The 27094-nt window shown below is 38.4% G+C and overlaps 1 protein-coding gene across 17 annotated transcripts in view; it reads right to left on the reverse strand.

Annotated features, from left to right (window-relative positions):
* Positions 1–27094, reverse strand: part of ST7 (suppression of tumorigenicity 7) — a 237249-nt gene that overhangs the window by 191198 nt on the left and 18957 nt on the right. The window contains exon 1 of one of the 17 annotated variants that reach the window (XM_045864361.3): positions 92–314. The exons of the other annotated variants lie outside the window; for them this stretch is intronic. Coding sequence (XP_045720317.1) covers positions 92–104 — 13 coding nt within the window. The 5' untranslated portion in view covers positions 105–314. Of the gene's footprint in view, positions 1–91; positions 315–27094 lie in introns of those variants that run through there. 17 annotated transcript variants of the gene reach the window in all.

The raw sequence follows: 27094 nt of genomic DNA on the forward strand, positions 1-27094 counted from the left end.
ACACAATCAACATAATTTTTAAATTTAAATGCAAAATATTTTATTTTAAATAATTCTACATGGCTGGACAATATTTTAAATTTAATTTTACCTGTATAATCCATAATGCAGCAATAGGCAGGGAAGCGGGTATTTTCCAAAGTACAGCTCTATCAGACACAAAATGAAACAGCTCCCTGGACAGGCAAACTGCTCTGGGGAAAGCCTCCTGCCATGTGACGTTAAGCACACACACACTTCTGCTTATCTCGAACTCAAGCCACAACTGACGTGGCTCTGCTCTCCTCTGCCTGTTCTTTTAAAGTCATCTTAGAAAAGTCTTCTTAGAAAAGAACCGTTATTTCTTCCCATTTCATTCCTGTATTATTAGTTTAAAACTAGGGGGGGGAAATTCTCTTCTTTCTCTAAGTGAAAAGCACACAAGATACCTATACTTCATCCTAGTACTCAATGGTACAAACCCATATAACCTGAAAGGAGTAATTATCCAAATTTTTAAGAAGAATATAATTTTGCCATTATGTCCATTCATTTGAATGTATGCACATTTGATCCATGTGAAACACACTGGATTAATTTGTAAACAAACCTAATAAAGGTGATGAAAGAACAATTTTTCAAAGCAGATCTAAAACCTTTGACTCATTTGTCTGAGTCCTGAAACAGACGTCAGATGGAAAGGACATATGGTCATTCCTGAGACAGACTCTTATCATCTGACATAATCTTTAATGTCATTGCCACATACCCTGAGCCACCTTTTCCTTCATTGCCAATTGTTTTGATCTTGAGCATATCCCTGGCTAAAACTTTAAATAAACTTTAACAGTGGCTACTTCATCTTGATACAATTTTTTACGTTGCCGAGAGACAAGATATAAATAAATAACCTTTAAAACACTTTATCAGCTTTTTTTGTTTTTTGAGCAACTTGAATAGCTGGACAATTTCCAATTTAGATACATATTAGATATATATATATATAATATATAATATATATATTAAATACTCCCCCAAATTGCAGCTACTTTAAGAAAGATAAGGTGTTGGTTGTTTAGAGTAGTTTTGTTTTGTTTTTATTTTGCTACCTGGAATAAGTTTCTCCATAAGATAATTACAAATTGACAATACTATAAATATGATTTCTAATTTTCAACTCAATATCAAAAGTATGCATCCAAGCCGGCGTTGGTGGTATAGTGGTGAGCATAGCTGCCTTCCAAAAGTATGCATCCTACAGAAATCTTAAAAATTCTGGGCTCAGTATCATCATTGAACAGATCTCCCCAATAATTTTATGAAATAAATGAGAAAGCATCATTTCACGCAGCCATCTAGTCAATGTTTCATTACCATAAGCAGATCCTATTACACCACGTCCTGCTAACAGTCAAAAGCTGTTAATTCTCATCAACCTCACCTGCCACTGCTGCTGAGCAGCCCTGTCTCACTTCTCAGGCCTTAATTCTCTTTATCTTAATTTAGAGTAGAGATTAGAACGCTTTCCATGAGCTATAAAAAGTTGATATAGTTTCTTCCTGGTAATTAAGATGTGCACATGGTTAAAACAGTAATGCCATAATTGTTTTTAAAATGGTAAACTCGAAATGCCTAATAATAACTGTCTTAATTTCCACAAAACTTACAAATGTGTGGAAACACTGATAGCCATTATCAGATGTCACATGAAATGACATTTTATGCCTTTCACAATTAGGAACTGTTAGCCTGGCTTTTAAAAATTCCTATCTAATTATTTGAGTAGCATTATTTTAAGAGCAATTGTTTTATTCTTATCCTAACTTTATATTTTATAATTCTTGTTGAAATTACAGATGTTTTAAGGAAATGCATTTTATTGACAAAATGAGAACATAATAAAAAATCCAAACTAGAAGGTACAAGACAGATGGATAGATGGGCAAACAGCTATAAAATCCACAACCTATAGGCTAAACTCAAAAAGACACGAAATAACGAGTGTTGAGAATGTGGAGAAAAAGGAACCCTTGTGCACTGTTGGTGGGAATGTAAATCAGTACAGCCACTGCGGAAAACAGTATGGAGGTTTCTCAAAAAATTAAAAATGGAAATACCATATGATCCAATAATTACAACTACTGGGTATTTACCAAAAGAAAACAAAAGCGGTAACTGGAAAAGATATACGCACCCCTATGTTCATGCAGCGTTATTTACAATAGCCAAGATATGGAAGCCACCTAAGAATGGATAAGGAAGATGTAGTAAGCATGTTATACACACACACACACACACACACAAATACTACGCAGCCTTAAAAAGGATAAGATTGTGCCACTTATGACAACATGGATGGACCTAGAGGGTACTATGCTAAGTGGTGAAATAAGTCAAGACAAATACCATATGATTTCACTTGTATGTGGAATATAAAAAACAAATGAATAAATAAAGAAAACAAAAAGCAGAATCAGACCTGTAAATACAGAGAACAAACTGAAGGTTGTGGGGGCAAGGTGGAGGGAGATGGGTAAAATAGGGGAAGGGGAGTGGGAGATACAGGCATCCGGTTATAGAATGAATAAGTTACGGGAATAACAGGCACAGCATAAGGAATGCAGTCAATGATACTATCGTAGTCCTGTATGATGACAGATGTTAGCTACACTTGTGGTGAGCGTAACATAATATATAGAGAAGTTGAATCACTATATTCAACACCTGAAACTAATGTAACATTATATGTCAACTATACTCCAATAAAAAAATAAATTTTTAAAGACCTACAATCTACAGTTAAGTGATTTGCCACACCTCAAAAAGCCAGCAGAGTGGTTAAAAGCCAGGCTTTGAGTCAGACAGGGAAGGTTCAAGTCACACCTTAGCCACTTATTAGCTGGATTATCTTAGGCAAGTTTTTAAATCCTCTGAGCCTCTGTTGGCTCATAAATTGACAAAGGGCCTATGTCAATGCCTTTATTTATGTAAATACAGAGCTAATGTGTAAGTAGTACTTAATGTGTACCAGGCACTGTCTTACATCATGTGTTAACTTATTTAACCCTCACAACAATCTTGTAAGGTATTGTCCTCATTTTAGAAATGAGGAAACTGAGGCATGGAGGGTAAATAATCACTTAACTAAGGTCATACACTGAACAGAGCAGAGCCAGGGTTCAACCGAAGCAGCCCAGCTCAGAGTCCTCCTACGAGACTCTGCCTCTACAGAGCAGGTGATCAACAAATGGAAGCAAAACAAGAAAAAACATTTCCAAAAACTAAGATCATTCTTTCCAATAAAACCAATCCTGCAATTTCCCAAATACTTTAGTTCAGAGTTAACAAACACTCTTTTATGGTCTATGTTCAATTTCAACATATGGAAAAACTAAACAGAACCAGAATGAAAGAGGTAATGTTCAAAGCCATTGTGACAGCTTAAAATGAGAGCTGTATTACCCAGTTAAGCAGAAATAAGCACTCAAGTGCAGAACGCTATAACCATAAAAGGGCCAGAACTACTCCCGGCACTCCCAGCAACCACCAAGTCCGTCCCTCTCTACTTTTCAGTTCTCCAAATGTCACAGTATATACCACTTTCCTGGCCTGGGTTTGAGCAAGTTCCTCTAACTTCACAGGTCACTCGGGAGGAGGGTCTTTAATTAGTTCCCCTTACCTTCCTCCCCAAGAAACTTCTCTCTCCCCATCTCACTCTCAGCAGAGGAGACTCGCTGGTAGGTCTAGATGCAGCCCCCCCCACACCATCCCCTGCAACAATTACATCATCGTCCTCTCCAACAAGTAGCAACAAGTCATCCGAGTCACAGGTTCTTCTCAGGTCACCTGTTCTAGCCTATGGCCCAGGTAGGGATCACTGTCCTAACTGCAACTTACTGACTCAGCAGCACCCAGGAACCCCATGTCAGATTCCTGCTATAATTTAACCTTTCATGCCCCAGGCTGGAAGAAGCTGGAAGAAGCATAGTTACTGAATCAAGAGACCTAAGGCCTAGCCTCAACACTGCCACTCATTCCCTAAGTCCTGGAACCTCTGTAGGTGTCCATTCCCCTCACTGGTAAAATGAGGAGGTTGAACTAGATGATCCTTAAAATCTAATTCAACACCAAGGATCTAGAATTCTACTGTAAACCAATTACAGCTGGACAAGAAAACTCGAGTAACTCCCTGCAGGTAACTGCTCCTCCTCCTCTAGTCCACACCATCCCCTCTGAGATCCTGCTGGAGCTCTGGGAACAGCCCCACTTCGAGGGTGGGAAACCAGGGAGCCAGTGTATCGTCCAAATCCAGTGCATTTACGTTGAATGGCTGATGCTCCATGGGAGCCTCCAACTGTTTACAGGTACACTGTTTCTCTCTAGACAGGACCCCCAGTAACTCTACTAACCAAGAGTTAGTAGACAATGCAAATACCCACAAAACACCCACAGAAATAACTGTTGGGAGGCCCTGCCTACTGGTTCAGGGTAAAGGTCAGCCCTCTCAGACAACAAGCCCTGAGTGCCAGCAAGAAAGCTTCTGGGGATGCCTGGGTGGCTCAGTCAGTTAAGCATCTGCCTTCGGCTTAGGTCACGGTCACTGGGTCCTGGGCTCAAACCCGGAAGGTGGGCATTTTGCTCAGCAGGGAGTCTGCTTCTCCCTTTCCCTCTGCCCCTCCTCCCTGCTAGTGTTCTCACTCGCTCAATTCGTCTCTCTCAATGAATAAAAAATCTGACCAAAAAAAAAAAAGCTTCTGAAAGACACTCCTCCTTCCAAGACATGATTGAGATGGCCTAGACAGGGAGTGCCAAGTTTTCTGTATTTGATAGTTCAGGGGCTCTCCTCTCTCTCCTTTTTATGGCTTTCCTACCTGGAATAGTTCTTGATATGTGAGTCCATAGCCCTTCACCCTCCCTCGAAAAGGAGAAAGAGCATGACTCCTACTTCACTCTTCCCCCTTAAACCTGACAACCATAATCTTACCATAATATTTACATCATATTTCGGACCCATTCAATAACTCACTTTATTGCACATTTTAAAACCCCAGAGGTAGATTATAAATGCTCACCCTGTTTTTCCACGTTGCAAAAATGATAACACGGGGTTTTCCCTCTGGTCTCTATTCTCACCCTCCTCACCAACAACTCAGAGTTGAGTCAAAATGCCTTAATGTTATGCCTCGTCCCAACTTCCCCTTAGTCTAAGTCAGAACAAATTTCACCTAAGATGTCGCTGCTCTCCCAGACTTCTTACCACCCACTCCAGCCTGCATCTGCTTCAGCATTTCCTTTTCATATTCTGTCTTTCTTCCTTGGCTTTACTTATCAAACCCCAAGGCTACCTCATGGCCTACCCCATAATATAAGAAGGCTCCACTGCAAAAAGGATTCTCTGAATGAAGAAGATTCTAACGGGTGAAACCAACTCCTCCCGTGAGTGAGCTACCCCCATATCTCAAAACTTTTAAGTAAGCTAAGACAGAGGACCATCAAGGACCAACCAGGTCACAAAACAGCCCTACGAAATCAGATGGGAACTCAATTGCTCAACTTAATACCATGACCCAGACCAGGGCTATACAATCTCTAAGACAAAAGTTAAAAATCACCGGCAAACACAAAAGCAGTATTATGACTAAAGGCCTAGTGAAACCTGACTGAAGATCCACCTTACCAAACTCCAAACCTTCAGATAAGCGCTCTTTCTGGATAGAAAACACCTGTTGATTATGCTTTAAAAGAATGGTGGCAATGCTGGTATGATACCAAACTCTCAGAGGCTGAAAGATTCAGACCTCCTGTAACATAGCAGGGCCACCTTCCTTCTGTGAGCCCCAAGAGAGCTGACATCAAGTAACCACAACTGGGAGGAGGGGAGAAAGTAACTTTTATAAGAGGTATAGTCACCTAATCATTGATTATTTTACTCTAGTGAAAGATGACTGTAAAAACAGACATTGGTTTAAATGTTTAGGCTAACCAATAAAAAAGAACATACATCAATTAATCTTGATGTAAAATTGTCATAAGAAACATAACTGAAGTTTTTAAAATGTCTGAGAAAAACATGAAAGATTAAGATTTTCCTCCCACAATATGGACCCAACCATAAATATATTTGTTCATTTTACACTTTTAAAATGAAGGTCACTGTATATACATTTGAATCATAGCTCTCGTGGAAAGATCACAATCAAAATCCATGTTTCTAGGACAGAGAGGTACCCAAGCCGACATATCCCTCTATAGAAAGTTTCCTTAGGCAAACCACAGACCTTCCTGTGTGATTTTAGTCTGTTCATCTAGCTGGCAAAAGGAACTGGTAGAAAATATGCAAAGAAAGTCATGAAAAACAGTCATGAATGGACTATTGTGGGTTAATCTGAAGGCAAAACAAAAAAAAACAAAAAAACCCAGTGGAGAAATTCTTCAAGAAATACGGTAATATTCAGCTCGTTTTTGGAAAATCATGAATTATCATGATAATTATCATTATCAAGAAAATCATGAATTATCCATGGTACTCCAAAACATAAATCATTCTTGATGTTTTATAACAAGGGTCAGTACACTCTTTCTATAAAGGACCAAACAGTAAATATTTTAGATTTTGTGGGACCTTCTAGTCTCTGTCACAACTCCTCAACTCTGCCACTTTATTGCAAAAGTAACCATAAACAAATGAGGACAACTGTGTTCCAATAAAACTTTACTCATAGACCGTGAAATTGGATTTCTTAAATTTTCATATATCGTAAAGTATTTTTCTTCTTTTGAATTTTTTTAATCAGTTAAAAATATTTTTTTATAGAAACACTGTTATCTTGCAAGCCATACAGACAGGTGGACCTCAGATTACAGTTTGCTAACTCCTGTTCTATAACCTTTACTATAGTTGATCTGGCCTTTCTCTGAAAGAGTTCTGATCTTCAATTAGGTCTCTGCCATTAACAAGACTCACAGAGGTAATAGATTCCTTCAGGGCTGGGATTCAAGAAAACTTTTACCGCAGCCCCCTTCACTTCTAATGACACCATGAGTATTGACAGCCCACACTACTTTGTTCATTCCCTTTACATTAGAATTAGTGGTAAATGCTAAAATGACTTGTGAGAAATCAACTACTTTCAAGGACAACAAAAACATTTCCAATCCACATACATGTCTAGCCCTCAAAAATTCTATAAAAAACGGAAAGCATTGGTAAAGATTTCCAAATCTCCTCAATTATACTATAAGCAAAAAAACTTTATATGAAGTACACTTATAGTATGAAATACAAGTAATAGCTAGCTAGTTTGGTATGAGAAAATCTGGCATTGTTCACCAACAATAGCTGAAAAAGAATTCTTAAGAAACAAGACACTTACATTTCAATCCTCACTGGGCAGTTTAACTACTTTGGTTGGCCTTTCCACAACAGTACTTTATTTATGAAATTAATAGTAAGTTTTAGATTATTTCTGTGGTCTTTTCCAGTCCTAAAATGCTTGTAATGAGCTACACTACTCATGATATCTGACCTAGCCCACTGAGAGTTTCAGCATTTTTTCACTTTTCATTATCCTTCAGATAAGAGGCAGATAATTTCCTCTCTGCTCTTTTATCTCTGGCTTTTTGAAAGGCCGTTGGAAATATATTTCTGATCAGGACAACTGCAGCTGTCTCAGAAATAACCCAGTCTTAACACAGATATGAGTGAATCAAGAGAAAATACAATACAGTATAACATTTGGAAGATGTTTCTAGAGACAGACATTAGTGCCTTCTGCAACCATAAAATATCCAAGTTGTGGAGCTTCCCACAACAAAAGCATACAATCAGGTCCTTTAGCACCACAGAAATTTGTCTTCAAAACTGCTTCACTTTCCCACAATAATCACATCCTTGGTCTACACGAACCACTGCAGTCTGACCGCAGAATCAAGCAGACCTGGATTAGTCTCTGACACTGCTGCTTATAAACTGGAAGTTAGACACCTCCAAGCCTCACTTTCCCCTTCTGTAGAACAGGGATGCTATTCTTGGTAGCCATGGAAAGGATATATACATAATGGTGTATCAATACTGATGTCTTTGGAAAGATATCTGCAACACTGTTAGGTTTGAAAAAATAATGTACAAAGCAATAGGAATAATATAGCATTTTGGAGTTTTCTGGACAAGCATACAGTGGAAAAAAGGAAGGAAATTCTGACATGTGCTCCAATGGATGATCCTGGAGGACATGATGCTAAGTGCAATAAGCGAGTCACAGGACGACAAATACCATATGATTCTACTTTTATGAGGTACCTAGAGGAGGAGAAGGGTAGTTGCAAGAGGCTGCAGGGAGCGGTACCTCAGTTTTCTCAAACATGAAATATGTGAACCTCTCAGCAACCTATTAACCATACTTCATGTCTGAGAACACCTTATAAGTGGTGAAATATCAGAAATTAGTAGTATTTATTATTAATTAAATTACCCTTATTGACTTTTTTGCTTAAATAACAAAATATCTCTGAAACATTTCTATTTATGGTCTATATATTTATGTTTAACAAACAAAATGCATCAGCTTTTGAATATGTAAAATGCCAAATTAAAGATAAAAGTATAATAAATATCTGTCCTTTGAGTCATTTATATGGTACTCCATCTTCTCAATCCAACTCGGACTTTTTCCCAGGACCTTTTTTTTAGCAGAAACATGCCCTACATACTTTTCATGGGCATAATTTATTTTTAAATTAATGTCTGGGAATTCAGCATACTGTATCTTAAAACAGTGATCCATGTTAGTCATTGTTTCCACAGTCCACCAGCACTTGGGCAGGAAGTGTGATATACAAAGAAGGAACTAAATCTCATAGGGTCTTATCAGTAATGTCCTTTAGCATTTCATAAAAATTTGATACACTATCTAATCATGAAAACTGGAAATATTTTTATATTATTGATAATAATCAATGTAAAGACAGAGGAAAAACAGGGACCATTTATGACTCATTAGCACAGGAGATCACTAAAGGTGAAGTCAGTCAAAACTAGAGCTAGCTAGACTTAGGATCGATAACTCTTAGATTTTCTGGCTCTGTACAAATGTTAAAATAATACCAGATTTTATAGGTACATAATGTGAATTACTAACATCGAAAATCTGTTCTTGTAATAAATCTTAAGTAAATAATGATCAAATAAAATGGAAAAAGTTTCTTAAGTTATTTTGTCAATATTATTATGTATTAACAAATACATTCCACTTCAGTGTAATTAGATTCAAAGGACTTACATCTTAGTATTTCACTGAGAATGTAAAAGATTCTAGGAATGTGTGTTTAAGAAAAAAAAAAAAGCATACACTGAGGATAGATGCTATAACAAGGAACAAAATACAGAGGCCAGTGAACTTCCAGGCATTATACAGCAGCAAAACACTTAAAGATCGCCATGTTACAAAAATATCTCAGGAAATCAAAAGATAAAACATGTTAGGTTCCCATACACTACTTACCTAAAATACCCCAAATTACATTTGAATCAAGTCTTTATAGAAATGCAGATTAAAGTATCATAAATGTTTTCTTTTACACAAAATAGCCCATGAAAGATAAGTCATCTTTTTAATTGTTTACTGTAACTTATGTATTTTCTTAAATTGGGTACTATTTTTAAATTATACTAAAGCACTTATCTCTAAAACATCACAAGATAATTACAAAGGCTCATAGACATTCCTTAACATTTGACATAAAGTATAAGTACACTAAATATAAAAAATTACTATAAAAAAGAAAAATGTTTTATTTCTGTAATCAAAAGTCTATTTTCAGATATTCATCAACTAGAAAATGCCTATTCAGAGACAGATTTCTTAACAGGGCATAGATTCTTTAGGTCATTTGGGGGATAGTTCAATGTTAGCTTCTACATTTTTCTCTCTGAGCACAGAACAAAAACTTGGTTGCACAAGTCCCCTAGATCCACTAAAAGAATTAGGGGAAAAGTATGTGGGAGGCAGAAAGCTTTTAAACTTAGAGTCAATGCCTAAGGACTGAGCCATTCTTTTTGGTAGTTCATTTCAGTACTGGAGTGTAAATGTTCTTGTGTGAATTGACAAAAAAATATAACTGCCGAAATTATATAATGCTATTCTAGGAATACTTGTTTTACATTTTCAACAAAAGAAAGTTTTCAAAGAAAAAGAAAGACAAGAACTAACATTTATTGCATTCTTTATTATGTGTTAAAGACACTAGAACACTATGATAGAAACCTTCATGAAATCTTGATGGACTCTATGTTAAAAGGCATAAAAAAAGTCAATCAAGAACTCTAAATTATTGGGGCGCCTGGGTGGCTCAGATGGTTAAGCATCTGCCTTCGGCTCAGGTCATGATCCCAGGGTCCTGGGATCGAGTCCCACATCGGGCTCCCCGCTCAGCGGGGAGCCTGCTTCTCCCTCTGACCCTCTCCCCTCTCATGCTGTTTCTCTCTCGCTCGCTCTCTAAAAAATAAATAAAATCTTTAAAAAAAAAATAAAAATAAAAATAAAAAATAAAAAAAAGAACTCTAAATTATTAAAATGCCTATCTTTCCAGAGTTTAAAAAAAAAAAGTCTATAGACTGTTCATTTCTTTTCAATGTACACAAATATTTCTGAATTAAGAGATTCAACAAGCTGAATATTTCATTGTGTCTCTCCAGAGACCATGGGCAACATGATGAAGTAGTAAAATTCTGAGCCAATGTTTTTTTTGGTTTTTTTTTATTCTTATGTTAATCCCCATACATTACATCATTAGTTTTAGATGAAGTGTTCCATGATTCATTGGTTGTGCATAACACCCAGTGCTCCATGCAGAATGTGCCCTCCTCAATACCCACCACCAGGCTAACCCATCCTCCCACCCCCCTCCCCTCTAGAACCCTCAGTTTGTTTTTCAGAGTCCATCGTCTCTCATGGTTCGTCTACCCCTCCGATTTCCCCCGCTTCATTCTTCCCCTCCCGCTACCTTCTTCTTCTTTTTTTTTTCTTAACATATATCGCATTATTTGTTTCAGAGGTACAGATCTGAGATTCAACAGTCTTGCACAATTCACAGCACTTACCAGAGCACATACCCTCCCCAGTGTCTATCACGCAGTCACCCCATCCCTCCCACCCCACCCCCCACTCCAACAACACTCAGTTTGTTTCCTGCGATTAAGAATTCCTCATATCAGTGAGGTCATATGATACATGTCTTTCTCTGTTTGACTTATTTCACTCAACATAATACCCTCCAGTTCCATCCACGTCGTTGCAAATGGCAAGATCTCATTCCTTTTGATGGCTGCATAATATTCCATTGTATATATATACCACATCTTCTTTATCCATTCATCTGTCGATGGACATCTTGTGAGCCAATGTTTAATACAAAAATAAGATCAAAGAACTCTAGCTAACTCCCTCGACCTCTATCATTGTCAACTTGAAATCCTCCCCCCAAAATAGATATTCTTACTTGATCTCCAACTAAAATTACTTAAACTTTAATATTTAAGAAAGTATGTTCATATAACATCTTTTCAGATTTCCATATATTTGTATTTTATCTTTAGGCAAAATAAAAACATCAGATTATATTTTTGCTAGAAACAAGATAAGGACCATTACTATAGCATCGAGGGGAAAAATAAAGAAAATTGGTTATCTTTTTCTTTTTTAATATACCCCCTATATTGACATTAACGCAACTATCAATCTACTACCCATAATTACCAAAAAAAGCGTAATAACACTAGACTGTATCAAAAAATGGTCTCCAGTTAGTATGACAGTTACACAAGAAGTACCTTCTCCCAAGCTTGGCCCAGGCTGTCAACAACCCACATGGATTGCTTTTGAAAACATCGTTACTTGGCATCTACAATTCTAGCACCTTCACTAACTACTAGTCCTTTCTGTAACTCACACAGACATAAAACCCTCTGGTTCCAGCTCACTTACCAAGTGAAAGGTTCCTTTCCAGAAAAACAGATCTGTGCTCCAGGGACCATAACAGAAAACAGCAGTAAAACCATTCACCTGCACTTAGCATTGGTAGTATCTTTTCTACCTTTTTCTTTCAGGTAGAAAGTGGCCTTTAAGTTTGAAAATATATTCTGTAGACACATGCATTCTTCTACATAATACAAGCAGTTTGACTAATTTGTCTTTTAAAGCAGAGAGAGGTGAATACTGTCTGGGTGAGGTTCAGCTGACCAAAACTACATCTCCTGTTGCCTTCCATTCATTTGCAGCAGAAGAGTTTTCCAATCATCCCCATGGATTTTTATACACACTAGATAAGGTTCCAGTTTCACTGCTTCCGCACGAAACAAACATCAAATAGCTTCTTCAGCATTTTTCAAAATCAATATTCAAATGTCTTTCAAATCAGTTGGTGCAGAAAAGGAATCCTAGATTCACAACACCATAGGCTACAAAACAGAAAAACCTTATAGCCAGAGCTATAGTATCTATATCACTTTTTTTTTCTTCAAAGATTTTATTTATTCATTTGACAGAGAGAGGGAACACAAGCAGGGGGAGTGGGAGAGGGAGAAGCAGGCTTCCCGCAGAGCAGGGAGCCTGATGCGGGGCTCAATCCCAGGACCCTGGGATCGTGACCTGAGCCGAAGGCAGACGCTTAACGACTAAGCCACCCAGGTGCCCCTCTTTTTTTTTTTTCCCTTAAACACACATTCCTAGAATCTTTTACATTCTCAGTGAAATACTAAGATGTAAGTCCTTTGAATCTAATTTCACTGAAGTAGAATGTATTTGTTAATACATAATAATATTGACAAAATAACTTAAGAAACTTTTTCTATTTTATTTGATCATTATTTACTTAAGATTTATTATAAGAACAGATTTTCGATGTTAGTAATTCACATTATGTACCTATAAAATCTGGTATTATTTTAACATTTGTACAGAGCCGGAAAATCTAAGAGCTATCGATCCTAAGTCTAGCTAGCTCTAGTTTTGACTCACTTCACCTTTAGTGATCTCCTGTGATAATGAGTCATAAATGGTCCCTGTTTTTCCTCTGTCTTTACATTATTATCATTAATATAAAAATATTTCCAGTTTTCATGATTAGATAGTGTATCAAATTTTTTTTTTAAGATTTTTATTTATTTATTCATGAGAGACAAAGAGAGAGAGGCAGAGGGAGAAGCAGGCTCCCAAGGAGCAGAGAGCCCGATGCGGGACTCGATCCCAGGACCCTGGGATCATGACCTGAGCCGAAGGCAGACACTTAACCATCTGAGCCACCCAGGCGCCCGTGTATCAAATTTTTATGAAATGCTGAAGGACGTTACTGATAAGACCTCCATTTTAGAATACTTTGAGGAGAGTTTAAGAAAGGGATTATTTACAGTGCTGTGGAAAGAGTATAAGGTAATCACAAATGATTGTGCAGTACCCAAAGACCATTACCATCCCCAGGATGAAAAGAGCAAGAGGGAGTTACCAGACTAGAAAAGTGAAAACCATACAGATAGAGTAAAAAACCATATGGAAATACTATGGTTTTGGTGGAAGGAAACAGCCAAATGATTCACTTTCTCTAGGTCTTCCAATCTCCAACCAGCCTTCTTCCCACTGGCTAAATCCAACCAGAAGACAGAAGACAAGACATCTGACTAAGAAAGTTGTATCAGTCACCACCCACGGCAGAATGTAAGGTTATAGAAGAGTAAAAGTGAATTTGAAAGAGAAAACAGAAGATTATTCGTACATTATGCTATCTCCAATCATTTATTTAAAAGGGGGAAAGAAGATATTACATATATTCCCAGCAACAACTTCCCTACAGTGAAACCACTATTAGCACATCATGTTTAAGAGCTACATATCTATTTCCCTTTGCAATTGTGGTTCTTAAGACAGATCTTTTCCATGTCAAAGTATTCCCTCAAATGTTTTAATGAACTCATTAAATGCATTTCAATAGCTTAGCAGTCTTTGGTATAAAAATACCACTAAAGTTTTTCTCTTAATCTAAAAACACTACATCCATTGGTTTCTTCTTGTTTTCTTGTTTGATGGTAAACAGACCTTCTCAGATACATCTAATATATTCTATTATAAAAATCTGGCTAGGGGGGCGCCTGGGTGGCTCAGTTGGTTAAGCGACTGCCTTCGGCTCAGGTCATGATCCTGGAGTCCCTGGATCGAGTCCCGCATCGGGCTCCCTGCTCGGCGGGGAGTCTGCTTCTCCCTCTGACCCTCCCCCCCTCTCATGTGCTTGCTCTCTCTCATTCTCTCTCTCTCAAAATACATAAATAAAATTTAAAAAAAAAAAATCTGGCTAGGGCCCCTGGATGGCTCAGTCGGTTAAGCATCTGCCTTCAGCTCAGGTCATGATCCCAGGGGCCTGGGATCGAGTCCCGTGTAGGGCTCCCTGCTCTGCGGGGAGTCTGCTTCTCCCTCTGCCCCTCCCCCCACTCGTTTTCTCTCTCCCTCTCTCTTTCTCAAATAAATAAAATCTTTTAAATAAATAAATAAATATTTTTTTAAAAAAAATCAGGCTATATTCCCCCAGAGAATTACATTTGCTTCCTTGGTCAATGATTCTATTACTTATTATATATAAAAATCACTGGCCAATTAGACATTATATATTTTGGCAAATAATTATGTCCTTAAGTGTCTTTGACTTTTAGAAAGATGTCTTTGAATCCCAGAAAGTTAAGTATATATTTATTAATCAAGACCAAAACATCTTCCTATCTGTTTGTTCCAAATTAAAGTTTAGAACCTTGAAAACATTATGCTAAGCAAAATAAACCAATCACAAAAGGACAAATATTGTATGATCCCTTTTACATTAGGTTCCTAGAGTGGTCAAATTCACAGAGACAGAAAGCAGAATGGTGGATGCCAGGGGCCAGGAGTAAGAGAAATGGGCAGCTTTAGTGTTTAATGGGTAAAGTTTCAGTTGAGGAAGATGAAAAAGTCCTGGAGATGGACAGTGTCAATCACTGTACAACAATGTGAATGCACTTAATGCCACAGAACTGTACAAAGATTAAAATAGTAAATTTGATATATGGTAAGATATATAGAGATATATACACACAATAAAAAAAGAAAATTCAGAAATTAGGACATCAGCCTTAACTAAGGCAAAAAATTCATTTAATACCTCTACTTGCTTTTCCTATCTAAAAATACCTTTTACAATATAATCAAAGGGTATCACTAATTTCTTAGCCAAATTTCTATCTTCAATGTATTTAGAATTCCTCCTATTGTTGGGCTTAAAGTTTCTACATGGGAGGGCTCAATTTCACCCCTGATCCTTCGAAACAAACTCTACTCCCCAGCCCTAGTATCCATTCTTAGAATAAAAGTTTATGAAATCCCTCAGAAGCAGTCTTTAGATTACCATGCACATGGCCCATTCAAGGTACTGAGGTTTCAAAGATGATTAAGTCAAGATTACTGCTGTCAAGGAGCTCAATTAGTGGAAGATATAAAAATGACTGGATAATATTTCCTCTTCCCCAAATTCAAGCAGGTAGTCAACCCTGCTTATTGCCTCAGGGAAAGCACATATCAGGATGGAAAAAGTAGGAGCCTAGGAACCTTTCAGGCTTTGTCAAAACAAAAGACAAATTACTTATAACAGCTCCAAACAGAAACTATCAAATATGCATCAGTAGTAGAAAGGATAAATAAATTATGGTCATACAATCCATTGGAAGTACTACATGGCAATGAAAATAATCAAACTGCTGGTGCAACATCATAGATGAAACTCAGAAATAAAATGCTGGGGCGTAGAATGCAGACAGAAAAGAATATGTACTCTATAATTCAGTTTATATAAAATTCAAAACAGGTGAAACTAATACATGGTGAGAGAGTAGTAACCTTTGAGAAGGGTGTTTAGGTCAGGGTTAGTGATACAAAAGGGTTTGAGGAAGGCCTCTGGAGTGCTGGACAATGCTCTACCTACTAATTTGGGAGACGGTAACACAGGTGTGTACCATGTCTTCAAAGTTAATTGAACTGTATATTCATGGTTTCTGCTCTTCCCTATATATGAATGTTATAGTCAATAAAAATTTTACTTTAAAAATCTCTGCTCTCATATTCAGGGGAGATAGAGTAAAGTATACAGTATGTCAGATGGTGGTAAGGGCTATAAAGAAAAAAACAAAGGATAGGGTACAAGGAGTGCCAGAGTATGCAGATGGGTATGGAAAGGGATTTCCCACTTTCAAGGTCAACAAAGGCTGAACTAAGAAAGTGACATTTGATTAGAAACCTGAAAAGTGAGGGTGTGAGCCCTGTAGCTTTCTAGGGGACAGTGCATAGAACAGACAGTTCAACCTACGCTTCTACATGGCAACCTATACAACACGGAAGGAACTGTCCACCTATTTTCTACCTTCCTTTCTTATTTTAATGCAAGTGTAACAACCTAGATCATTGTAACTTTTTTTTTAAAAAGGTTGTTTCCCCATGTGTATACACACCAGAACAAAACAAAACAAGATAAACCCTTAGAGGAAGGGGATTCGCAGGCACAGACACAGTGAGTATGCGGAACAAAAGTCAAAGGGATGAGTTTATTCAGACTAGAAAGAAACGGATCCAAACTGGAGAAAGAAAGTTGAAAGAGAAATTACTCATTTTTGCTTGCTCAGTCACAGTAAAGACAAATGTTAAACAATCACCAACCTCCCCACGCTTGAAGACAACACACACACACACACACACACACACACACTTTCAATTTTCTGTCAAGGATCACCAGACACATAAGGAAAATTTCTAACAGAAAAGTGACAAAAACAACAAACAAGACACTTAAGCAAAAAGGCACATGGAAGACACAGAGAGACAATAAAAATGTTAAAAAGGTATTTTAAAATAGGTATTTTCGGGGCCCCTGAGTGGCTCAGTCGGTTAAGCATCTGACTCTTGATTTCAGCTCAGGTCATAATCTCAGGGTTGTGAGATCAAGCCCCATGTGGGCCTCCACACTGGGCATGGAGCCTGCTTAAGATTCTTTCTCTCTCCCTCTTCTTCTGCCCCTCTCCCCTCTAAAAAAAAAAAAAAAAATATATATATATATATATATATATATTTTGTATATACATATACATAAACACACACAATGTATATATATATATACACACACACACACATGTATATGCATATATATAATATATAAATATATAAGACATATATTTGGGGGGCAAAAAAGATGCTATTTTTTTAAAAAGATTTTATTTATTTATTTGAGAGATAGAGACATAGCGAGAGAGGGAACACAAGCAGAGGGAATGGGAGAGAGAGAAGCAGGTTTCCGCCGAGCAGGGAGCCCAATGTGGGGCTCGATCCCAGGACCCTGGGACCATGACCTGAGCCACCCAGGTGCTCCAAAAGATGCTATTTTTATTTTTATTTTTAAAGATTTTATTTATTTATTTGAGAGAGAGAATGAGACAGAGAGAGCATGAGAGGGGGGAAGGTCAGAGGGAGAAGCAGGCTCCCTGCCGAGCAGGGAGCCCGATGTGGGACTCGAATCTGGGACTCCAGGATCATGACCTGAGCCGAAGGCAGTCGCTTAACAACTGAGCCACCCAAGCGCCCAAAGATGCTATTTTTAAATAGGGGGTGACAGAACTGTACACTTCAATGGGTGAATTTCTCAGTCTATAAATGATACTTCAATAAAGATAGTGAGGCCATGACCTCAATTCCCAGGATGCGGCCTGATGAGCATGCTGAGGAGAGTTGCAAAAAGCTAGCCACTAGCTACATGTGTCTATTGAGCACCTGAAATGTGGCCAATCCAAGTTGAGATGTGCTAGAAGTATAAAGTACACACTGAATTTCTTAGTACAAAAAAATATATTGTAATTACCTCATTAATAATTTTGTATATTCAGTACATGTTGAAATGACAGAATTTGGGTATATTGGGTTACATAAAATATATTCACAAAATTAATTTCATCTGTTTCTTTTTACTTTTTTAATGTGGCTTCTAGAAAATTTTAAATTTCATATGTGGCTCAAATGTGGCTTATATATTATATTTTTATTGGATAGTACTACACTAGATAATAAGTTCATTGAAGACAAAGACTGTATCTAAATAATTTTTGTGTTCTCCAGGGAGCCTAAAGCATAGTAGACCCTCAATAAGTATTTGCTAAATAAATAAATAATGAATGTTTTCACAGCACTAGTTCCCAACCATGTCATTTTGAGAGTGCATTTTGGAAGTGCATCCAACCTGAGGCAAGGTAGACAGTTAATTCAGGTAACTTGAATTGCCTATTCTTATCTTCTGTTGATTATTTAAAAGTATTTTTGGTATACTTTATAGATCACAGCTTACCCCCCTCATATGTTCTTTTAATACAACAATCATTTTAATCACTAGCCTCCATTATTTCAGTAGCTGTGATCACAGAGATTTCTAAAAATAAGAAATGAAGAAATCTACCGCCTTATCTTTTAAAGCCTGCCCTCTAGTGTTCATATTATTAGAATACATTTGTCCACAAAAATCAATTTGCTTTACAGGAAAATTTAAAGTAAATTTAACAATGAAATCTGCACACAACAGTATGTTACAAGACTCAGAAAAACACAGTAAAAACAAAATATTGCAGATAGCTAAAATACTGGCCTCAAGTGAACCAGTTTAATGAAAGCAAGTTAAAGAGAAAATACCCCTCAGTCTTACTTTCTAAATATCAATAAATATTCCATTTTATTAAAATGGACAAACTTGCAACCTAATTTCCCACCAATATCACTTCCAATATACCCAAATAAACACTCTACCAGACTGATCAAAGTAACTCATAATGTTGGGATATGCACCGATCCAGGAAAATACTTATGAGTCCTCCTATAGAATTATAAAAATATCTCAAGTACTTTGGGTTTTTATACATCAGAACAGGGCTTAAATGGCCAGCAGCCCTAAACCAGCAAAGGGGAAAAATAATGCATGGTATTAGGACTGGCTACGAAATTTCTGGAAAATAAGAAAAGAGTAGTGTGCTCATGGTGGGATGATTCCTAGTACCAGATAGAGACTGACTCCAGAAGTGAGAAGCCCCTGGGTGACAGGCTTCCTGTGAGGTCTGTCTGAGCAAGTAGTAAGGTCAGTAATGAATCTGCAGAACTGAGTGCCAAGAGCAATCTTATGGGAAATAAGATTTACAAAGTTCAAGGGGGTGGTGCAGAGTCAAGAACCCAAAGCAGAGGCCAATTTTCAGTGACAAGGATAGAACATCCAAGGAGGAGCAGGGTTCCTGCTGCAGCCTGGAAGAGCCAGGCCAGTGATGCCACAGCAAGTCCAAACGCCTGAGGAGGGTGCAAGACAGGATGCATGCTCCCAGTGAGTCACTCCTGCCAATGGCCTCATATCCCTCAAGCATATCCCAGCTTCATGGGGACTCCCCTAGAACCCAGTTAAATGCCTCAGGATGAAAAATATCCAAAAATACCAAACCCATTTAGATGGCTGCACATAACATGCTACCACTCATTTATAGCTTATAGCCCTTCTTTGAGGTGACTATGAGGATAATGAAGAAGAATTCTCTAGGAAGGCTGAATTCCAAATAATATGTTTGTTCACTTTGCAAGAAGAGAAGGCCTAGACTCAGAATCTTACATAAATTCCTGGGCAGTGGCTAATGTCCTGCTGAATAATCAAGGACTTGAAAGGAGTAATACTAAAGGATTGGTGGCTAGGAAGTCGAAAGATTGGAGAATGTGGATAGACTGACCATTTGAAAGGGCTAAGAGGATGAGAATGTCCACACCAATTCTCAGTAAAAGGCTCAACTGCAGAAGAAGTTCTTAATCATCCTCAGTCTCCTTTGCTCTTCTTCCCAACCTCTTGGAGTTGGAAAGCCCCAGAACTCAATCTAGAGCTTCTTCTCTTCTCTACCTATACTCTCGTTTTTAGTGATCTTACCTAATCTTGTGGCTTTTAATACTACCTATAAATTGTGTCCAAAAGCTATCTCTATCTCCAGACTCAAATATCCAACTATCCACCTGATATCTCCATTTAAATGTCTAAATATCTTCAACTGAACATATCTCAACCGAACATATCCAAAACTAGTCTTCCCCAAAACCTGCTCCTCCTTCCCCTGAAACTAGACTTCCCCATCTCATTTGATGCCAACTGGGATGGGTGGTACATGGATGTTCTCTCCAAAGAATCTGATATCTAGCAGCAATTTAAAAAAAAAAAAAATTGAAGTAGCTAGAATTCATTCATTCATAGCATCTGAGAAAACTATCCATTAGTTCCTGCTACCTAGATCCCTGGAGATATTTTGTCCTTTCTGAAATCTAATTCACCTTTTCATTTGATTCTGAAAATTTTCACTTTTCCTTAAATTGGCTAGGATTAGTTTCTATTGCTTACAACTAAAACCCCTTACCCCACATAACCACTAGCTTTCAGTTTACTAACTCTGGTTTACTACCACCAACTCCCAGTTTGTCACTAAATTCTGTCCTCTATCCTCCCTTCCACTTATAGTTAGGATGAAGAAGCAGTCCATTATAATAGACTCTAATCACACATGCCCAGAAATGTTCTGTATGTTATCTGAGAAATTCTAAGGATTAAAATTATTTTTCACCGAAGTATTTGGTCCCAAATTGGTTATGTTCAGCTATTCATGGAAAACACAATGGGTAGGAAATCTATCAGAGGATGTTCCCTGAAGCTCATCTAAAACAGTCTTATGCCACAAATTCTCAGAATCCCTTCCTTTGATCCCACCCGGTCTCCATTATAGCAGCTAACCTCAGTCAAACACAATTAATTATTCATGATTTCATGAAAGGAAGGGACCATGTCTTCTCATCTCTGTACCTCATGTGAGGCAGGCTTGATAAATGTGTGTTGAATTTTATCAGAAAGTGGGCGCCTGGGTGGCTCAGTCAGTTAAGCGACTGCCTTCGGCTCAGGTCATGATCCTGGAGTCCCGGGATCGAGTCCCGCATCGGGCTCCCTGCTCGGCAGGGAGTCTGCTTCTCCCTCTGACCCTCCCCACTCTCATGTGCTCTCTCTCATTCTCTCTCTCTCAAATAAATAAATAAAATCAAAGAATTTTATCAGAAAGTAATACAGAAAATGCTTCACATTTTTAAAACAATCACCATACTTCAAATGATAAGCATTCAGAGTTGAATATATGTTAACTATTCACTACTGATATATCTGAATATGAACTATCAGCTAAGTCTTTCTAACCATACTGAAAAATTAAGAGGGGATTATACATGGACCTACAAAGTGCTTTATTATATTGATATTTCTAACTAATTCATTAATTAGCTTAGGTTAAATTTTGTGTATATCTCAAAAATAAGAATACCATGTTTGCTCACATTCTTCATATCTCATTCTTCTTTAAATCAATGTCTTCTGTTTAAACTTGAGAATTACATGAATAAACAGAATGATCTAAAAGAATTTCCCAATAATTTTTGCCCCTACCCCCCAGTTTAATCTTAAAATAGCTAATCAACAGGTTGAGGATAAGTATCAATACCACAAATGTTAAGTCTCAAAGGTAACAAGATGTGTTTTTCCTCCAAATAGTATCTTTATAAAGGAAAGCTTCACAAATGCATAGACAAGCACCATCTAGTGGCAAAGAAGTACTCCAGGAAAACAGATCTAAATTAAATTAACTACCAAAATCTAAATAATGGGTATTTGTTGTTAAGCAGTTTTGTTAAATGTTTAATAACCATGCGGCGATTAAAAGTAAGGCTAGTCTTAAGATACAGATTAAGACTAAATGTCATTAGGACAGTGTAGGCTCAGCCGTTCTAACATTCTTGAATGAACCTCTTAAGTAGAAAGACGTGAACTAACAGCTGTACTGAGCACAGCTACTCTGCATGCACTGGGCACCTTTACAGATGCTACAGCTCTTTTAAGCCCCACAACAACTCAGTAAGGAAGCTATTAAAATTCCCACTGTACAAATAAGGCAACTGAACCTCAGATAACTAAGCAACGTACCCTAAATCATAGAAACATCAAGCGATGGAGTCACCTCCCCACCTACTGCCCATCTGGGTCCTTGGGGAAAAATAAAATACTACAACAGGTAAACTGAATGAGCACTTACTTTAGGTCATATGTAACAGACTCCAACATGGGCAGGAGATATGTGCTTAGGGGTCCCTTAGGTAATCCCTTAGACTTTGGGATTAATCAGACTGCTAGCTAAAAGGGGACAAAGCCCATCTTAGTCCTGAACATACTGAAGTATATTAGAAAGATCATGGACTTTGGCGTCAGGCCTCAGTACAAACCAGAATTAGCAAACTAGTATCAACTGAGTGTCTCCTATGCAGTAGAGCACAGTGCTGGAGCTGGGTACAAACAACCTGCTCTCACGGAGTCTACAGTCCTGCCCTTGAAGAACTCTCAGACGCCAGACTAGTAGGCCCTTTTAGCACACTGGGAGAGACTACTTAATCCATAACCTGGTTTGGGGCAAAAAGAAGGACTTTCCTAGAAATTTTTTAACTGCGTAAAAAAAGGCCTCTTCACAGAGGGGCCTTTACAAATTACTCACCCCAACTTTCAAAATTTTCTTCTCTTTGTCCCTCTCTCTCTCTCCCCCTCCTCTCTCTCTCTCTCTCTCTCTCTCTCTCTCTCACACACACACACACACACACACAAACACACAGCTAAGATGAATATGTGCAAATGGGAGCATGCATTAAAACTTCTGCTTTCTAGGGCGCCTGGGTGGCTCAGTTGGTTAAGCGACTGCCTTCGGCTCAGGTCATGATCCTGGAGTCCCGGGATCGAGTCCCACATCGGGCTCCCTGCTCGGCAGGGAGTCTGCTTCTCCCTCTGACCCTCCTCCCTCTCATGCTCTCTGTCTCTCATTCTCTCTGTCTCAAATAAATAAATAAAATCTTTAAAAAAAAAAAAAAAAAAAAAACTTCTGCTTTCTAGAAGACATGCCCTTTACAACAGGGTTCAATTTTTCAGGTTCTTACATCTTCACAGATGTAGACCAATTTCATTTTAAGAACTGAAGGATTTAGGGGTGCCTGGGTGGCTCAGTCGTTAAGCGTCTGCCTTTGGCTCAGGTCATGGTCCCAGGGTCCTGGGATCAAGCCCCACATCAGGCTCCCTGCTTGGCGGGAAGTCTGCTTCTCCCTCTCCCACTCCCCCTGCTTGTGTTCCCTCTCTCACCGTCTCTCTCTCTGTCAAATAAATAAAATCTTTAAAAAAAGAAAAAAAAAAGAATTGAAGGATTTAGGGACGCATGAGTGGCACAGTTGCTTGAGCATCTGACTCTTGGTTTTGGCTCAGGTCATGACCTCAGGGTCATATCAAGCCCCGGGTTGGGTTCCATGCTCAGCATGGAGTCGGCTTGAGTTTCTCTCTCCTTCTCCCTCTGCCCCTCCTCCCATTTGCACACCTATACATGCTCGCTCCCTCTCTCTCAAAATAAATAAATAAATCTTTTTTTAAAAAAAGAATTGAAGAGGGGAGCCTAGGTGGCTCAGATGGTTAAGCATCTGCCTTCGGCTCAGGTCATGGTCCCAGGGGCCTGGGATCGAGTCCTGCATCAGGCTCCCTGCTCAGCGGGGAGCCTGCTTCTCCCTCTCCCGCTCCCCCTCCTTATGCTTTCTCTCTCTGTCAAATAAATAAAAAATCTTAAGAAAAAAAAAATTGAAGAATTTAACAAATAGATGATGGCACAGCTTAATGAAAAAGGACAAGACTTTGAAGCCAGGTCTCTTGAAATTCCAAGTCTGCAGTAAGTAACAGATTATTTGGATTTTTTTTTTTTTAAGTAAGGGTGGGGAGGGGACAATCTTAAAGGTGAGTCCACATCTTCTCTTTTCTTCCTAAATAATTCAGTTCTCAACTCACAGGGAGGGCCAAGCAAGATAGGTATCTATGCTGGGTGGTGACACGGGGGGGGTGGGCCAGCAGCACAGGGTGAACAGAGCATCTGTGCCTGGGGTGTCAGAGCCCAAGCAGAGTAAGAAGGGTATAAGGACGGGGCGCCTAGGTGGCTCAGTCGTTAAGCGTCTGCCTTCGGCTCAGGCCATGGTCCCAGGGGCCTGGGATCGAGCCCCGCATCGGGCTCCCTGCTCTGTGGGAAGCCTGCTTCTCCCTCTCCCACTCCCCCTTCTTGTGTTCCCTCTCTCGCTGTGTCTCTCTCTGTCAAATAAATAAATAAAATCTTAAAAAAAGAAAAGAAGGGTATAAGGACAAGTAGTGGCCCCATGTGTAGTGTCAGAGCTGAGCAGTGCAAGGTAGACAACTCCTTGGCAGAAGTAGAAAGGGATGCAGAGGTACAGGGGCTGGAGCCCAAACAGGACGAGCAGGGCCTCTGCAGAAGACTGCTCAGCATGTGGTTTCAGAATCCAAGTGGGTCAGAGCCACAGTGAGCTGAGGAGGGATATTAAGAGACACTGGTTATATACAGATATATTGAACAAATACTAACCATATTAAGGATAAAGGGACCCAGGTTTCTTACTGTCAGTGAAGCAATGACTATGGAAAGGAAGAAACTAAATGAATCCCGGATTAGACTGGAATCTGAGGTATCAATGTGAACTCATGATTTCAAGAGAGACAGATAAGGAATAATTAGATATAAAGTAATATACATGTCTATATATATATATATATATATATATATATATATATTCCCTTGCTCTGTCCTCTCAAGAGGACTGGGTACAGCAACACCCTAACAGCAAAAAGCATACCTTATGCCCAGATCTTGGCTTCTAAATATTTTTCTCCATTAAAAGGAAAGAAGGTTTCTTCGAGAAATTGCTGATTCCAAGAGTGGAGCACGTAAAGTACAAATTGTGACTAGAACATCTTAGGAAGTAATCAAGTCCTCAAAGAATGACAGGGACATGTCAAAAGAATACAGGAGCTAGTTGGAAGGGGCTCACATAGGCCAAATATGGGAACGTTTAAGCATCAAAATAATAATGAGAGTAACAAATTATAGCCCACCAAACAAAACAGGAAACCAGGAATCCATGCTGGTATAAAGAAATTAAATTAAGGAACGCCTGGGTGGCTCATTCGGTTAAGTGTCTGACTCTTAGCTCAGCTCAGGTCTTGATCTCATGGTCATGAGCTCGAGCCCCACACTGGGCTCCATGCTGGGCCTACTTAAAAAAAAGAAGAAGAAGAAGAAGAAGAAAGAAAGAAATTAATACACTACAAGTCTGATGAAAAATTTACATGATTTCAAATTTTGTGGAGTATTTTCTCCACAAAATACTAACTACAAAACGACTAAGAATAACTTTACAGTACTGAATCTCTGCACACACCACCTTCATCAAGTAATCAAAATGAGCATCATCACTAATGGAACAAATAAAAATCATGTACCACCTGATAGGATGCAATGAGAAAAACAAAGCATCACTACTGTGACATTCCAGCCAAAGATGCATACATAGCCTGAACTTAATTATGAAGAACCACTGGGCAAACCCAAATTGAAGGGCATCCTACAAAATAACTGGCATGTATTCATCAAAAGCATTCAGGTTATGAAAATCAAGGAATGACTAAGGAACTATTCCAAACTAGAGAGACATGGCAGCTAAATGCAATGCATGATTGCAAACTGCATCCTTTTGCTATAAAAGCACATTACTGGTGCCACTGGTGAGACTTGAATGGGGTCTCATAACTAGTTATTGATTAATTGGTACTATACCGATTTTGGATTAATTATCAAAATCAATTTATTCTGCTACTCTGGTTAGGCAGGAGAACACCCTTGTTTGTAGGAAATACACACTAACATAAAGGGAATCACATCAACCATGTACTCTCCAATGGTTCTGGAAGGAAAAAAAATGAGTAATGGCTCCCTGCTGCTACTAACACTAGGGTATTACATTTTCAACTTCTCTGTAAGTTTGAGATTACTTTTAAATAAAAATTTTAGTTTAAAAAAATGAATTAGGACTGCCAGAAAGGCCTCCATGTACACTGTCAGTTGTGCCTTATGACCAACACCATCAAATAGAAGGGCTTGGCTTACAGAGGAACATGCACTGAGGGGTAGAAGACCTTGGGTCCTAAGAGTCCACAAGTGGACAGACCTAGATGCACCATGATGTAGGAGTAAAACTCTCGAAGAAAAGGTCAAGCTCCTCAGAAAACACAGGACAAGGAGATTAAGGAGTCAATGGAATATATCAGTTATGTGAGCCACTTAGAATTTGGGCTATTTGTAATCATTTGGACTCAGGTAAACTAGAGGTATCCAACTTGCAGATGAGTCATCTGGCCTCCATGATAAGAAAAGTGAGGAATTTTTAAGATAAATAAGAATATGAGCATGGAAATGATGATGTTGCATGAAGTAAAGTACACTTTTGAATACAGCATGGAATATTAAGGTTGGTACTGAGTATCAAGCTAGAAATGTTCACTGCAGCTTATGGAAGAGAGCCTAGAATATTAGGCTTAGATGTATCTATTTTATCTGCTAGGCAACAGAAAAACATTAAGGAATTTAAAAGCAAAATTTCAGTATGCAGAACAGATCAGGAGAAATTAGAGGCAGGAAGATCAATTGGAAGATTACTGTAGTAAGATTATAAGGGCTGAAATAAAGACAGAAGTAGAAATTGAAGAGAGATTCATGAAGCACTACAAATTTGACAGGATCTGCCAACTAACACATATAAAGGAAAAGAAAGATGAAGCCTGTTATGTGTTTCGAAAGTGGTGCGATCCTTAGGAAAAATTGAGCTCCATTAGGAAGAGGAGAGAGAGAGCTAGTGATCTGTATCTCAGTGAAAATATCCAATGGGCTGTTAAGAATGCAAACTTGGAAGTTGGGAGAGGGTCAGGAAATTGACTTACTTACATCTATATGAGATTACTGAAGGGTACAGCTTACGAAGAGTGTTGAAACAGAATCTTGAGAAAGACCTTTTCTAAAAAAATGGTCCAAGGAGTCAGAGAAAAACACCTTATGCTAGGTGTCTTCCCTTTGCCCCTCCATGTCTCCTTCCCACTTTTCCCACTCTGCCCTCCG

Source organism: Mirounga angustirostris, unplaced genomic scaffold, assembly GCF_029215605.1.
Source record: "Mirounga angustirostris isolate CCGP_5_RB_7025 unplaced genomic scaffold, mMirAng1.0.hap1 SCAF_12, whole genome shotgun sequence".
In the NCBI taxonomy this organism is placed as follows: domain Eukaryota; kingdom Metazoa; phylum Chordata; class Mammalia; order Carnivora; family Phocidae; genus Mirounga; species Mirounga angustirostris.